The sequence below is a fragment of the Canis lupus genome, chromosome 34, assembly GCF_011100685.1.
Source record: "Canis lupus familiaris isolate Mischka breed German Shepherd chromosome 34, alternate assembly UU_Cfam_GSD_1.0, whole genome shotgun sequence".
Classification (NCBI taxonomy): Eukaryota; Metazoa; Chordata; class Mammalia; order Carnivora; family Canidae; genus Canis; species Canis lupus.
The window spans coordinates 26865298-26879815 of NC_049255.1; the positions used below are offsets into that span (position 1 = coordinate 26865298).

The 14518-nt window shown below is 35.2% G+C and overlaps 2 protein-coding genes across 2 annotated transcripts in view; both read left to right on the forward strand.

The window, feature by feature from the left end:
* Positions 1-14518, forward strand: part of LOC119877856 (insulin receptor substrate 4-like) — a 110806-nt gene that overhangs the window by 63508 nt on the left and 32780 nt on the right. The window lies entirely within an intron of this gene.
* LOC488134 (ADP-ribosylation factor-like protein 14) lies at positions 13222-14446 on the forward strand. The gene has a single exon (XM_038583767.1). It carries the CDS (start codon positions 13237-13239, stop codon positions 13996-13998), a length of 762 nt encoding a protein of 253 aa, XP_038439695.1. The 5' UTR covers positions 13222-13236; the 3' UTR covers positions 13999-14446.

The window sequence follows — 14518 nt, forward strand, 5'->3', positions numbered from 1 at the left end:
TGACATTCCTGTCTCCTGAAGTTCAGAACTTTTTTACTTGCTGACTTATATTTTAAAAACTATTAATTACTGAGGTTTTGGCAGGAGAATAAGTATATCCTCTAACCACTGAATCAAAATTCCCTGAAATATTATATTTTAAATTATAATAGTTATACTGCCAAACTACCCTCCAACAAGCCTACATCAATTTGTACTCCCACTGATATTGAATGTGTCTAACATATTATCAGTCTTTTAAATTATCATCTGATGGGTGAAAAATAGTGTCTTATTAGTTTAATATGTATTTCTCTGATGACCAGTCACATTAAAAATTTTTACATAATTTTTGGCCATCTGTGTATCCTCTTCTCTGAATTATCTTCATATATGTTGCTTCTTTTCTTTTCTTTTTTTTAAAGATTTTATTTATTTATTCATGAGAGACACTGAGAGAGAGAGGCAGAGACACAGGCAGAGGGAGAAGCAGGCTCCATGCAGGGAGCCAGACGTGGGACTCGATCCTGGGTCTCCAGGATCACGCCCTGGGCCGAAGGCAGGCGCTAAACTGCTGAGCCACCCAGCGATCCCTGTTGCTTATTTTCTAATTGATTCTGTATGTCTTCTTTATTGACTTGTATGAGTTAATTATATATTATATATACGGATCTTTCATCATATATTGTTAATATTTTCTCCTAGCTTTTTTGGTCTTTTTGATTTTAAGGTGTTGTTTTCATAGAAAAATTTTAGATTCTTATGAAGTTAAATATATTAATATCAATTCTTTATAGGATTATAATTTTTTTTGGAGTTTTAGCTTAAAAAGGCAATCTATAAGTAAAGTTAACACATTCTTCAATATTTTCTTCTAAAATTTTATTATATTTTAAATGTATTTTTACTACAGTTCCAAAATGAAATTTAACTGAAAATTTAATTTCTAGTAATACAATGCAGTGGGTGTTAAGTAAAACCCTTCCCAGTACAGCACATGTAAAAATGCAGTATAAAATATTAAAGCAAATAAACAAAAACCCAATAAATATTTTTCGTATGTTTATCTGAGGCTGAACTGTTGAGAAATTAAGGGAATTTTTTAGAGGCTAAGAGAAAAGGAGAGCACAACAATCTATAAAGTTAGGAAGCTCTGAGTGTTTACGTCATCCCTACTGACCACCAGACAAAGTTTTAATGGGCTCATTGTACCAGAGCTGAAGATAAAGCCTGGGTCCCCACCAAGGTGAGAACTAGAATGAACTAGAACTTCAAGGATGACTCAATTGCTGAACTAGAAAAATCCCTCCCAGCAAAGCGCATTAATGGTGATAGATGCCAATCCTTTTTTGTCTTTGTTTTTTATTTTTTATTTTTTATTTTTTTTATTTTATTTATTTATTTTTTTTGTCTTTGTTTTTTAGATAGAGAGCATGTGGTGGTGGGGAGGGACAGAGGAGAGACAGCACCATGTGGGGCTCGATCTCATGACTCTGAGATCATGACCTAGGCCAAAATCATGAGACGCTTAACTAATTAAACCACCCAGTTACCCCTGTATTTGCCAATCTTATCTGGGCTCTGGACAGAGCTGAACAAAGAAGAAAAATGACTTCATCATTAGTCCACTTTAACATGTATTTAGAACTCAAATTCATATTAACCATATATTCCTCAAAGCTCGAAATCAGAAATGTAGTTGGTAGCATCCCTCAATAGCTAGAGGAAATAAATTCAGGTCCTCTTCAAAATAACAGTCATTAAATTCAACTCCACATATATATTTTCAAGGAATATGACTTCAAATACACAAGGAAATAGCAGAACTAACACGCTGCAGAATGAGACATTAGAATCTTCAAATAATGGAATAATCTGGTACAGAATAAAATATAAGCATTTTTAATATATTTAAAGAAAAATTTTAAAAGATTATTGGAAGAATGCCAAACTATAAACCATCAGAGTTGACCACACAGGCTTGAAAAAAATCAATAGAAGTTCTACATATTAAAAATGTAATAATTAAAGTTAGAAATTCAATGGCAGGTATAGATTAAGCACAGTTGAAGAGATAGTTTATGATGAATAAGAGGAAATCATTCAGAAAAATATGACAAAGAGGATTTCCTTTTATAGGAAACTATAAAAGAAATATTAAGAGATATGGAGAATACAAAGGTAAAACTCCAACATATATTTAACTGGAGTTCCAGGAAGAGATAACAAAGATGAAGGGAGAAAAAATACTATTTAAAGAGGTAATAGCTTAAGTTTCTTGAATTCTGAGAGAATTTCTTCTCTGTATTTGATGAGAAACACCAACATACAGATTTAGAAAACAGAACTGCAAACAGAACAAATAAAAAATCACCTAACTACATTATAGTGAAATTTCAGAATACTAAAAGTCAGGAGACTACATTAGAAGCATCTAGAGAAAGAGATAGTGTATCTGTTAAGGCACCATATTTAAACTGTCAGGAGATTTTCTCACAGCAACAAAGGGAGCCAGAAGACAGAAGAATGGTACATTTAATGTGCTGGGGGAAGATAAATGTCAAATTATACACTATTATATCCAGCAAAATAATCTTTCAAACATGAGGTTAAAATAAAGTTATTTTCTGACTAGAAAAATTGGGAGCTTTTATTACAGCAAACCCTTTTTTAAAGATCATCTAAAGACTGTATTTCAAGATGAGGATAAAGAAACACAGGAGAAAGTCTGAGTGTAAGAAGAAATGGTGAGCAAAGAACATGATAAGCATGAGGATAAATCTAGGTAGCATTTACTGAATAAACCAATGATGATGTTTACTTAGAGGGTTAAGTAAGTCAAGCTAGATAAACCCAGACAACAATAGCATATATAATGAAAGAGTGGTAAAAAGGAGTCACCCTAAGACCCTTTTATTTTCCTAAATGTGAGTAATGATATTATCTTCAGACATTAAGTTTAATATGAATATTAAGGTTTCTAAGGCAATTGTATTCATTTTTCTATTAGCAGCTTAAAGTAATATATATTTCTATTTCACAGTTTCTATGGGTTAAGAGTCCAAGTATGGCATAGAGTCCCGGCATGAGTCCTCTGCTCAGGGTCTCACTAGGCTACAGTCCAAATACTGACAGGGCTGGGATTCTCATCTGGAGGTCCTCCTCCAAACTCATTCAAGTTATTAGCAGAATTCAGTTTCTTGTGGTTATAGACCTGAGGGCTCAGCTACTAAAGGCTACTACCCCCTTCATAGGCAATTAACAACATGGCTGCTTTCTTCCAGGCCAGCAGGACAAAACTGATGTTTCAAATTTCCCTTTTCAGGAAGGGCCCAGTCCCTTTTAAAAAGGTTCTCTTGATTAGGCCACGCCTACCCAGGATAATCTCCCCGTTTGATCAACTCAAAGTCAACTAACATGGGACCTTAATGTCTTAAAAATGTCTTCACTTTTGTTATATAATTTAATGAGGAAAGTAACATCCATCACATTCACAGGCACATCTGCACTCATAGAAAGGGAATTATAAACCACTGGATGGGAATTGTGGAGGCTCTCTGAATTCTGCCTACCATAGTTGAATTAGATTCCATAATTTCCAAGTCAGTAGAGATGAAAAAAGGAAGAGAAAAACAAACAAACCGTCAATTCAAAGACAAAGGCAAAAACATTGAAGTGGGGTAAAGAGAAAATATAAAATAAAATGATAAATACAATGTCAAGAAACTGTATTCTCCAGATGTAGACAAAGATTATTAAACAGAATTTGAAAAAAGTTCAACTCCATATTATTAACAAGAAATACATCTTGCCATAAGAACATAGAAAGGTTGAAAGGTAAGACAAGCAAACACTAACCAATAGGAAATTGAAATGGCTATATTAGAAACAGGCAAACTCAAGGTCAAGAGAAAAAACTACTACTAGAGATCAGATGGGTTACTGCTATCAAAAAAAAAAAAATCTGCAAGATATGCCAATTCTAAACTTGTCAGCACTTAATAAAATCACTTCAACATACAGGATGCAAAAATTGCCAAAGGTACAAGAAAAATTATATCACCATCAGTTGGCAAGATTTTACCATTCCTTCCTCTTTGATCAATAAATTAAGCAGATAAGGTCTGACTAAACAATGATAAAAAAAAAACAACCAATGATCAAAATTGGCCTAATACAGAATAGTTCACTTAAATATTAAGGAATATACATTTCTTTCAAATATATGTAGAATATTTACAAAAAGTGACTACAAACTAAGACATAAAGCATCTAATAAAAGTCCAAGAATCAGTATTTTTGATCACACTGAAATTAAGTTTTAAGAAGAATTTAAAACTTCTGTACATATGCAAAGTTAGAAAAATACGTCTAAATAATTGATGGATCAAAGAAAAAATGTGTAATGGAAATTAGAAAATACTTAACTAATAAAAACAATGAGAAAAAATGTGTGGCATCCAGATACTTTGGGGAAATTTACAGAATTAAATGCTTAAATGGAAAAGAAAAAATTGATAATAAATAAGGCTGAGAATAAATGAGAATTCACTATAAGCTATTGTTATAAACAACAACAAAAGCAACAGGAGATAAGGCAGAGAAAGTAGAATGTGGAAAATAATAAATATAAAAGCAGAAATTAATGAAGTAAAAATAAATAATATACTACTTAGTTATATATGTTGCTTTTATATATTGGTAATACATTACTTAGATTTTTTATTCACTAAATATTACTTATGTAATAACATTACTTAGAAGTACAAAATAAACATTACCTATTATGTATTACTTATATATTTTTTTCTATAGAAACTAAAGACTAAAACCAAATAAGGGATGAGTAACATTAGTTCAGATTAAAGGTTATTTCTCTGGGGAAAGAAAGGAATATAATTATTTAGGGGCATGCAGAGGTCTTCACTGGTATTGGTATTCTACTTCATTAGCTGGGTGGGACACTGGTGACCCTTTAAATTTTTACTTTTGTTCTTTAAAGTGCACATACATAAAAAGAAAATAGAATAAAATGCACATATACATCATAAAATCCTTCATATTGTGATGCTTCATATTTTTTTAATTAAAAAAATTTTAAATACAGACAAAACAAAAATCTTTTAACCAAGCCTCCTCCAGAGGAGGCTAAGCTCATTGGTTTTACGTGTATCTTTCTAAATTTTTTTCTATGCATTGACATGCATGTATCTGAGAAACACATAGTTTGTTATTTTGTGTGTGGGGGTTAACATAAATGATATTATACCAACTGTACTATTTTAGAATTTGTTTTTTCTCCCCTTATAGCTCTTAGCAAGCTTCTCTTGTAAGTATATGGACACTTAATATTTTTTGGTGCTACACAGTATTACATGGCTTGAGGACATTCTTTATTTACCTTGTCTCTTTATATCAACCAACAAGCGAGGCTGTGTAACAGTAACAAACTTAGAGCTCAAACTTGGTAGCTCAAGAACAGTTTACCCTTGTGACACCTGTCCACTATTAGTTGACTAAAAGCCTCTTCGTTTGGTGTAGCTGAAACAGAGAAGGTATGAAGATTCTGTCCTGGGCTCTTTGTCTCCAAACCCTTAGGGAAGCAGCACTCCACAGAATGAATATTTTGATGGAAGAGAAAGCTGTGACTTCCACGATGGGCTCCTATAATCTGGACTCTCCAGGAAAGGCCCAAATTTTCCTGGAAGATAATGGATTATTCTTTGCCACTAATCAGTGTGACTCACAGGGCTTCAGATACAACATCACAGCTGCCCTGGGGAGGCTCCCTTGATCTAAGACTGACAGATTGTTCCACTAAAGCTTCTCACTAGCCTCTGTGCCCACTACCCTCTATACTTGGCATAGTGCTTGGCATATGACAATTAATAAATACTTGTCTCATCGCTGGCGAAAGAATATTTTCTGAATAAATATATTTGATTTCTGTAAACCCCTGAAATAAAAAAAAAAAAAACAAAACACATTTTCCATACTGAATTCAAGAGAAAGGCACATCATATATAGTCTGTGAACTTGAGGTCTTTCCTTACTTTTGGGTATTGCCATTTCATACTGAGACTTCTTTTTTTTTTTTTTAAGATTTTATTTATTTATTCATGAGAGAAACAGAGAGAGAGGCAGAGACACAAGCAGAGGGAGAAGCAGGCTCCACACAGGGAGCCCAATGTGGGACTTGAACCTGGGACTCCAGGATCACGCCCCAGGCTGAAGGTGGCGATAAACCGCTGAACCATGGGGGCTGCCCTCATACTGAGACTTCTATAAGTATTTTCAGGCAAACTTACGTACATCTTTTTGACTTGGCAAGTATTCAGTAAAGGGAATACATGTTGGTGGAGTAAGATGTCCCAACATGTAGTTGGATAGAAAATTGGTGGAGAATACAATGTGGGCAATAATGAGAAGCTTATACTCAACAACAAAGATGTTTTCAATGGTTAAAAAGGGCTTTATCCAAAAAAATTAAATTTCAAGGGTTAAGGATGCTAGCTTAGGAAAGAGTATGGCAGATGTGAGTCAGGGTACCTTTTTTAGGAAGGGACTGAGTGCAAGAAACAGAGTTATCAGACCTGAGTTTAACGACCAGGACTTATTTAAAAAGACAATAAACAAACAAACAAAATAAAAAAGGCAATTGTTTAGTTGTTAACATTAGAATAGCATGTTGCGACCAAATTAGTGATTAGGATAACTCTATACCTGGTCTTAGAAAGCAGGATTGGAGCTGCTTAAGTACTTGATGTCTCAGATCAGGATTGAGACAATTAGATTCTAAAACAGGATCAAGTGGGGGCACCTGGGTGGCTCAGTTGGTTAACGGTCTAACTTTGCTTCAGGTCATAATCTTGGAGTCCTGAGATTGAGCCCACATTTGGGCTTCCAGCTCAGTGAGGGATTTGCTTGTTCCTCACCCTTTCCCTCTGCCCCTCCCTCCCATTCATGCCCTCTCTCTCTAATAAATAAATAAAATCTTTAAAGAAAGAAAGAAAAAGAAAGAAAGAAAGAAAGAAAGAAAGAAAGAAAGAAAGAAAGAAAGAAAGAAAGAAAGAAAGAAAGAAAGAAAGAAAGAAAGAAAGAAAGAAAGAAAGAAAGAAAGAAAGAAAGAAAGAAAGAAAGAAAGAAAGAAAGAAAGAAAGAAAGAAAGAAATGGATCAAGTGGCCTCAGCCAAGGGGATGAGGGATTGCAGGATTGGGAACCATGCTATGTCTGATAGCAGCAATTGAGAATGGCAAGTAGGATACTATGCCCCTCCTACATTCATAACAGTCTGTATTAGTCAGGGTTCTCCAGAGAAATGAACACAGACAAGTGGGAAGAGATTTATTATAAGGGACTGACTGACTCATGTGATAGAGGCTAAGTCCAATGATCTGTGATCTGCAGGCTGGAGGCTCAGGAAAGCAGGGGGTATAAGTCCAGTCCAAACTCGAAGGCCTGAGAACCATGGGAGCCAATGGTGTAAATCCCACTCTGTGTCAGAAGGCCTAAGAACCAGGAGTACTGATGTCTGAGGGCCAGAGAAGATGGATATCCCTGATCACACAGCAAATTCACCTTTCCCTCACATTTTTCTTCTATCAAGCCCTCAAAGGATTGGATGATGCCCAACTGCACGGTTGAGGATAACCTTCTTTATGCAGTTTATGGATTCAAATGCCAATCTCCCCCAGAAATACTTTCACAAACACACCAAGAGTAATGTTTTACCAGCTCTCTGGGCATCCCGTAGCCCAGTCAAGTTGACATGTAAGAGTAACCATCCCACAGACATTCGTAATGGAGCAGAGTACTCTTTCCCACAGAGCCAAGAAACAACTTTATACTCCCTCTCAAAGAAGTTACTAACTATAAATCTCATTTGGCTAGCAAATATAAACCTATCTGCTATCCTTATGATCAGTAATAAAATAGTAACAGCTACCATTCACTGGGCGTGTGCTATGTATCATGTACTAGGCTGCCTTATATCTCATTTATTACTTACAATAACCCTGAGAGGTAGATAATATTATTTCCCAACTTACAGATGAAGAAATTAAGAAGTGGCTTGCTCAGGTTTATACAGAAAAAAGAAAAAAAAAGGTACAGTTGTGACTGCAAGCCAGGTCTGACTTCAGAGTCTGTGCTAAACTAATTAAATTTAAACAGTTTAATGCTTCAAGGCTGTACCCAGCTAAATACTCTGATTTGCTTCTAGAGTATTTAATCTGGACCCTGACATTTCTCATTCTGGAGTTAATTTTAGCAATGTCCTTAAACCAGCTATTTGTCCTGTGTTGCATTATTTGAGGTAAGAGGGCTACCAATGATTGCAAAAACATAGTCTAATGAAAATAATTTCATCTCATCTGACCTTGGTGGCATTTCTGAAAAGTCAACCCTGCAGCAATAGAACAGGTCCTGGGGAACCTTGAGGGGTTGCCCTAAACTAACTCTTGGTGGCCTGACTTTTTATATTGCTTGTCACGATAAATCTGATAACATTTCTCTTTCTTATCCTAACATTCCTTTTATCTGTTTACTCAAAAATTCCCTTTGGAATTTTTTATCAAAAACTATCATATGGACCCTAAAGACGACACCAAAAAAACTACTAGAACTGATAAATGAGTTCAGTAAGGTCTCAGGATACCAAATCAAGTAAGAAATTTCTTGCAAAAAAAAAAAAAAAGGAAAAAAGAAATCTGTTGCATTTCTATACACCAATAATAAAGCATCAGAAAGAGAAATTAGGAAAACAATCCATTTACAATTTCACCAAAAATTGTATGATACTTGGGAATAAACTCAACCAAAGCGGTGGAAGACCTGTACTCTAAAAACTATGAAACACAGATGAAAGCAATTGAAGATGAGGCAAAGAAACGGAAAGACATTCCATACTCATGGATTGAAAGAACAGATATTGTTAAAATGTCTAAATTACCCAAAACAATCTATACATTTAATGCAATCCCTATGAAAATACCACCTGCATTTTTCACAGAGCTAGAACAAACAACCTTAAAATTTGTATGGAACCAAAAAAGACCCTGAACAGCCAAAGCAATCTTGAAAAAGCAAAGCAAAGCTGGAGCCAACGCAATTCCAGACTTCAAGTTATATTACATAGCTGTAGTCATCAAAACAGTATAGTACTGGCACAAAAATAGAAACATACATCAATAGAACAGAATAAAGAACCCAGAAATAAACTGATAGCTACACGGACAATTAATCCTCAATAAAGCAGGAAAGAATAGCCAATGAGAAAAAGACAGTCTCTTTCACAAATAGTGCTGGGAAAACTGGAGAGTAACATGCAAAATAAAGTAACTAAACCACTTTATTACACCATACACAAAAATAAATTAAAACTGGGCTAAAGACCTAAATGTGAGACTTAAGACCAGAAAAATCCTAAAATAGAACATAGGCAGTAACCTCTTAGACATCAACTGTACCAATTTCTTACTAGATATGTCTTCTGAGGCAAGGGAAACAAAAGCAAAAGAAACTATTGGGACTTTATCAAAATAAAAAGCACAGTGAAGGAAACAATTAATAAAACTAAAAGACATCTACTGAATGGGAGAAGATATCTGCAAATGAAATATTTGATAAAGGGTTAGTATCCAAAATCTATAAAGAACTTATAAAACAGAACACCCAAAAACCAAATAATCCAGTTAAAAAATGGGCAGAAGAAAGGAACAGACATTTCTCCAAAGAAGACATATAGATGGTTACGACACATGAAAAGATGCTCAAAACCACTTATCATCAGGAAAATACAAATCAAAACCACAATGAGATCTCACCTCACACCTGTCAGAATGGCTAAAATTAACAGTACAGGAAACAACAGGTGTTGGTGAGGATGTAGAGAAAGGGGAACTCTCTTACACTGTCGGTGGGAATACAACTGGTGCAGCCATTCTGGAAAACAGTATGGAGATTTTTTTAATGTTAAAAATAGATTCATCCTATGATCCAGCAATCGCATTACTGGGTATTTACTCAAAGAATACAAAAACGCTAACGCAAAGGGATACATGCACCCTTATATTTATAACAGCATTATTTATAATAGCCAAGATATGGAAACAGCCCAAGTATTCATCGATTGATGAATGGATAAAGAAGATGTGAGATACACACACACAATGATATATTACTCAGCCATAAAAAAAGAATGAAATCTTGCTACTTCCAATGACATGGATGGAGCTAGAGTATAACACTAAGGGAAATAATTCAGCAGAGAAAGACAAAAACCAAATGATTTCACTCATATGTGGAATTTAAGAAAAAAACAAATGAGCAAAGGGGAAAAATACAGAGACAAATTAAGAAACAGACTCTTAATTATAGAGAACAAATTGATCAAACTGTTAGTTACCAGAGGGGAGAGGGTATGGGGAAGGGGGAAATAGATGATAGGGATTAAGGAGTGTACTTGTGATGAGTACTAGGTAACGTAAGAAATTTTTCAATCACTATATCCTATACCTGAAACTAATATGACACTGTATGTTAACTAACTGGAATTAAAATAAAAACTTAAAATTTCAGTGACGCCTGGGTGGCTCAGGGCGTGATCTCAGGACTCTGGTTCCCCACAGGGGAACCCTCTGGTTCCCTCTGCCTATGTCTCTGCCTCTCTCTGTTTCTCTCATGAATAAATAAAATTTAAAAAATTTAAAAAATTAAAATTTTAAGAAGTTTAAAAAATTTCTTTGTAAATGTTCTTTCTACATTCAGAATAGCCTACTCAATATTTTTTAAAAATAAAATTTTAGTTTTAAAATTTAAAATTTTTCAACCTGGAGAATTTATTCTTTAGCTTTGGAAATAGTCTTATATTATTTCTTTGATAATTTCCCTTTTCATATTTTTGTTCTCTCTGGAATAAAGTCATATAAGTTAGATATTAAAACTTCTGGATTGGGGTGCCTGGGTGGCACCGGTGAGTTAAGAGTCATGATCTCAGGGTGGTGAGACTGAGCCCCATGTTGGGCTCAGTGCAGAGTCGGCTAATCCTTCTCCCTCCCTGTCTGTCCTTCCCTGTGCATGTTCTTTTCATTTTCAAATAAATAAAATCCTTAAAAATAAAAATAAAAAAATGTCTGGATTGATCCTTTACATCTTTTTTCATATTTTCTATCTTCTACTTTCTGAAAGATTTTTTCCCCCAACCTATTATTAATCTCTTTAAATTTTGGAAATCATGGATTTATTTTTCAAGTGTTCTATTTTGTTTTTTGAGTAACCTTTTGAATGCCATTTTTGTCTTGTTTTATGGATACAATACCTTTTTAAATCTCGATGGAAATATTTAAAACTTACTGAAAATTTTCTTTTGTTCCCTGCATTACTCCTGTTTAAGCTTCCTTAAAACCTTATTTTCTTCTTGGTCTTTATATTGGAGGTATGCCATGTATTAAGTATGGGAACCTCTGTGCACTGAAAAGCTGATTGGGCATTCTGTGTACATGAGCAATGTTTGCCAACTGTCAGGCTGGCTATAGGTTAATTAAATATTGAGTTAGGCATTATGATGTGGAAACTCTCAACTGTCAAAACTTGGAGGCCTTTTTTTTCTCATATCATTCAATTTCTTTCTTTATTATTATTATTTTTTGCCCAGAATAACATCTCGTTGCTGAATGGTTAATCAGCAGAGGTGTGTGTACATGTGGGGTTGATTTGTGGGGTTTGTGTGTGTGTGTATGTGGGGGGTGTCTTTATTCAGACTTTTGTTTAATGCCCTCTGTTTTTAGTCCCTCATTTCACCCCTTCCCTCTGTATCTTGTGTATCAGTACTCCAAACTTCGGCTGTATCCTGTTGCATCAGTTGCCACCATTATAAAGAAAACCACAGGCCCAAAATGCTATCACTTGGGCCAGGCTGAGTCACCAAGCTGGGGCTTAATACCTAACCTAACTGCAGATTCAACTTTCCCGAGAAAGGAAACAACCTTTCAGTTGGGTCAGTTAGGTCACAACCTGTCAGTCAGAAATTTTCTCAACAGCACCAATGATGTAATTTGTCACATGGGCCCTCTCCTTTCCCCAAAGGAAGATGAAGTAATCTACCTAGAAAGGTCCCCTGCCCTTCTCCCTAAGGGAGGGTGACTTTGCCTAAAATAATCCTCTCTTTTCTTTTGCTCAAAACTTTCCTGCCCCATTCTTCTTTCTTTTTATTTTTTTAATTGAAGTATAGTTATTATGCAATGTTACATAGTTCCAGGTGTACATCATAATGAATCAACAATTCTTTCCATTATTCTATGCTCACCACAAGTGTGGCTACCATCTATCAACATATAATGCTATTACAATATCATTGATGATATTCTTTATGCTGTGCCTTTTATTCCTATGATTTATTCATTTCATAACAGGAAGCCTATATCTCTCTCACTCCCTACACTCATTTTGCCCATCCCCCACCCCATCCTCCTTTCTATAGAAAACTTTCGTTTTGTACAACTCCTTGAAACTCCCCTTTACTTGCTAGATGGGATGCTGCCCAATTCATGAATTACTTAATAAAGCCAATCAGATCTTCATATGTACTCGGTTGAATTTTGTTAATACCACTCATCTTCTACCTATATTCCACGTTGCAGAATTTTATTGAAATCTCTTGTCCTCCTTCACCATCATTTTGGTGGAGTCTTGAGGAAAGGGATAAATACATATATTCAATTTACCACCTTTAATCAGACTGCTTAATTTCAAGGGTTTGTGTTACACACTCCCCTCCCATCCCTGTATACTTTTTTGGTCTTGTGAATAATGTAAATTTTCTAGAAGATTAAAGAACTGTTTTTGTATATTATGGGAGGAAGGTTCATATAACCTTGGGTGGTATAAGTATCCTACTGAGTAACCTGGACAAGGGGAAAGTACTGAAGATATTTAGGGCAGTGTGAGATAAACTCTCTTCATGACTTCAGAAATCTGGTTACTCATTTACAGCTGGGATAAGATAAATGTTCAAATAACTAGAAAAGTTCTATAAACCACTTGTAAAACTAAGTTTTTATTCTACTATCGAACCATGTTCCCATAAACCATTGGTTACCTCTAAATTTCCAACATCTGGAAGAGCACAAGCTGTGGCATCACCTAGCCGGCCCCTCCTACGTCCTACTCACTCACAAAGAATTTCCCCTTTGAGTGACTGCAATATTGGCTGCTTACTCATACCAGATTTCTTAGGATTGGCTAGGACTGCAAATAAAATGATGTTTGCCTATAATCAAGGTGATAGGCTACAACATAAATGCACACAAGTTCCCAGTCTTAAAATACAACATGAAGCATTTGCTATCTTCTTTCCTCCTATTATTTTCACAAGAAACCTGGACAACAAACATTGTCCCTGGCCAAAAGAAGAGTCTTTGAAAGGAGGAAAAAAACCTAAAATGGGTCTACTAAGTTCTAAAAACTCCAAAACCAAGCAAGCCCGGATTCTTCTTCTGGGACTTGACTCAGCTGGGAAGTCTACACTCCTTTACAAATTAAAGCTTGCTAAGAATATTTCAACCCTCCCAACCATAGGTTTCAACGTGGAGATGATCCAGTTGGAAAAGAATCTTTCGCTCACGATCTGGGATGTTGGAGGACAAGAAAAAATGAGAACCGTTTGGGATCATTACTGTGAGAACACTGATGGGCTGATGTATGTTGTGGATAGTACGGACAAACAGCGACTGAAAGATTCCAGTAGAGAGCTGGAGCACATTTTGAAGAACGAACACATTAAAAATGTGCCTGTTGTTCTATTAGCCAACAAACAGGATGTGCCTGGAGCTCTAACTGCTGAGGACATCACCAGAATGTTCAAAGTGAAGAAGCTCTGCAGTGACCGGAACTGGTATGTGCAGCCCTGCTGTGCCATCACTGGGGATGGACTGATGGAGGGGTTCAGGAAATTGACTGGATTTGTGAAAAGCCACATGAAATCAAGAGGAGACGCTTTAGCATTCTTTAAGCAGAACTGAGGTCCAAGCAGTGACATACTGGTGGAGTTGAAAGGGTAAATTTTTACTATGCCAAGTGAGAAAAGCAAGTTGTTAAGTTAGCAAACTTTTCCTAAAATGTTAGGTCACCTAAATTCAGCTAAAAACTTAAAATAATATCTAGAAAACATTATTTTTGGTCAGGCACTTCAGTAAATTATATGGTAATGATAATTGAGAATGAAAATTGTATAATTTTGTGCATGTTGGATAAATCAGAATAACCATGTTTGGGACCAAATAAGTTATTCCCTTATTATTTTTATATGACTACTAGAACAAAGTTTAAGTAAACTGCTAATAGGGTCAGAATTCTTTTTGATGGTTTCCAGCTGTTACAGTATTGCATTTCTACCACACTCCTATGGAACAGCTAGTAAAAAGTGAACTTTAAATTATGGAGAGAATAAAGTTTGATGTTAACATTTTATAAATCTCTATGCCTTAAATGAAGTTTTTTTCTGTATTCCTACCAACTCTTTGAAATCTATTGCTGGGGACT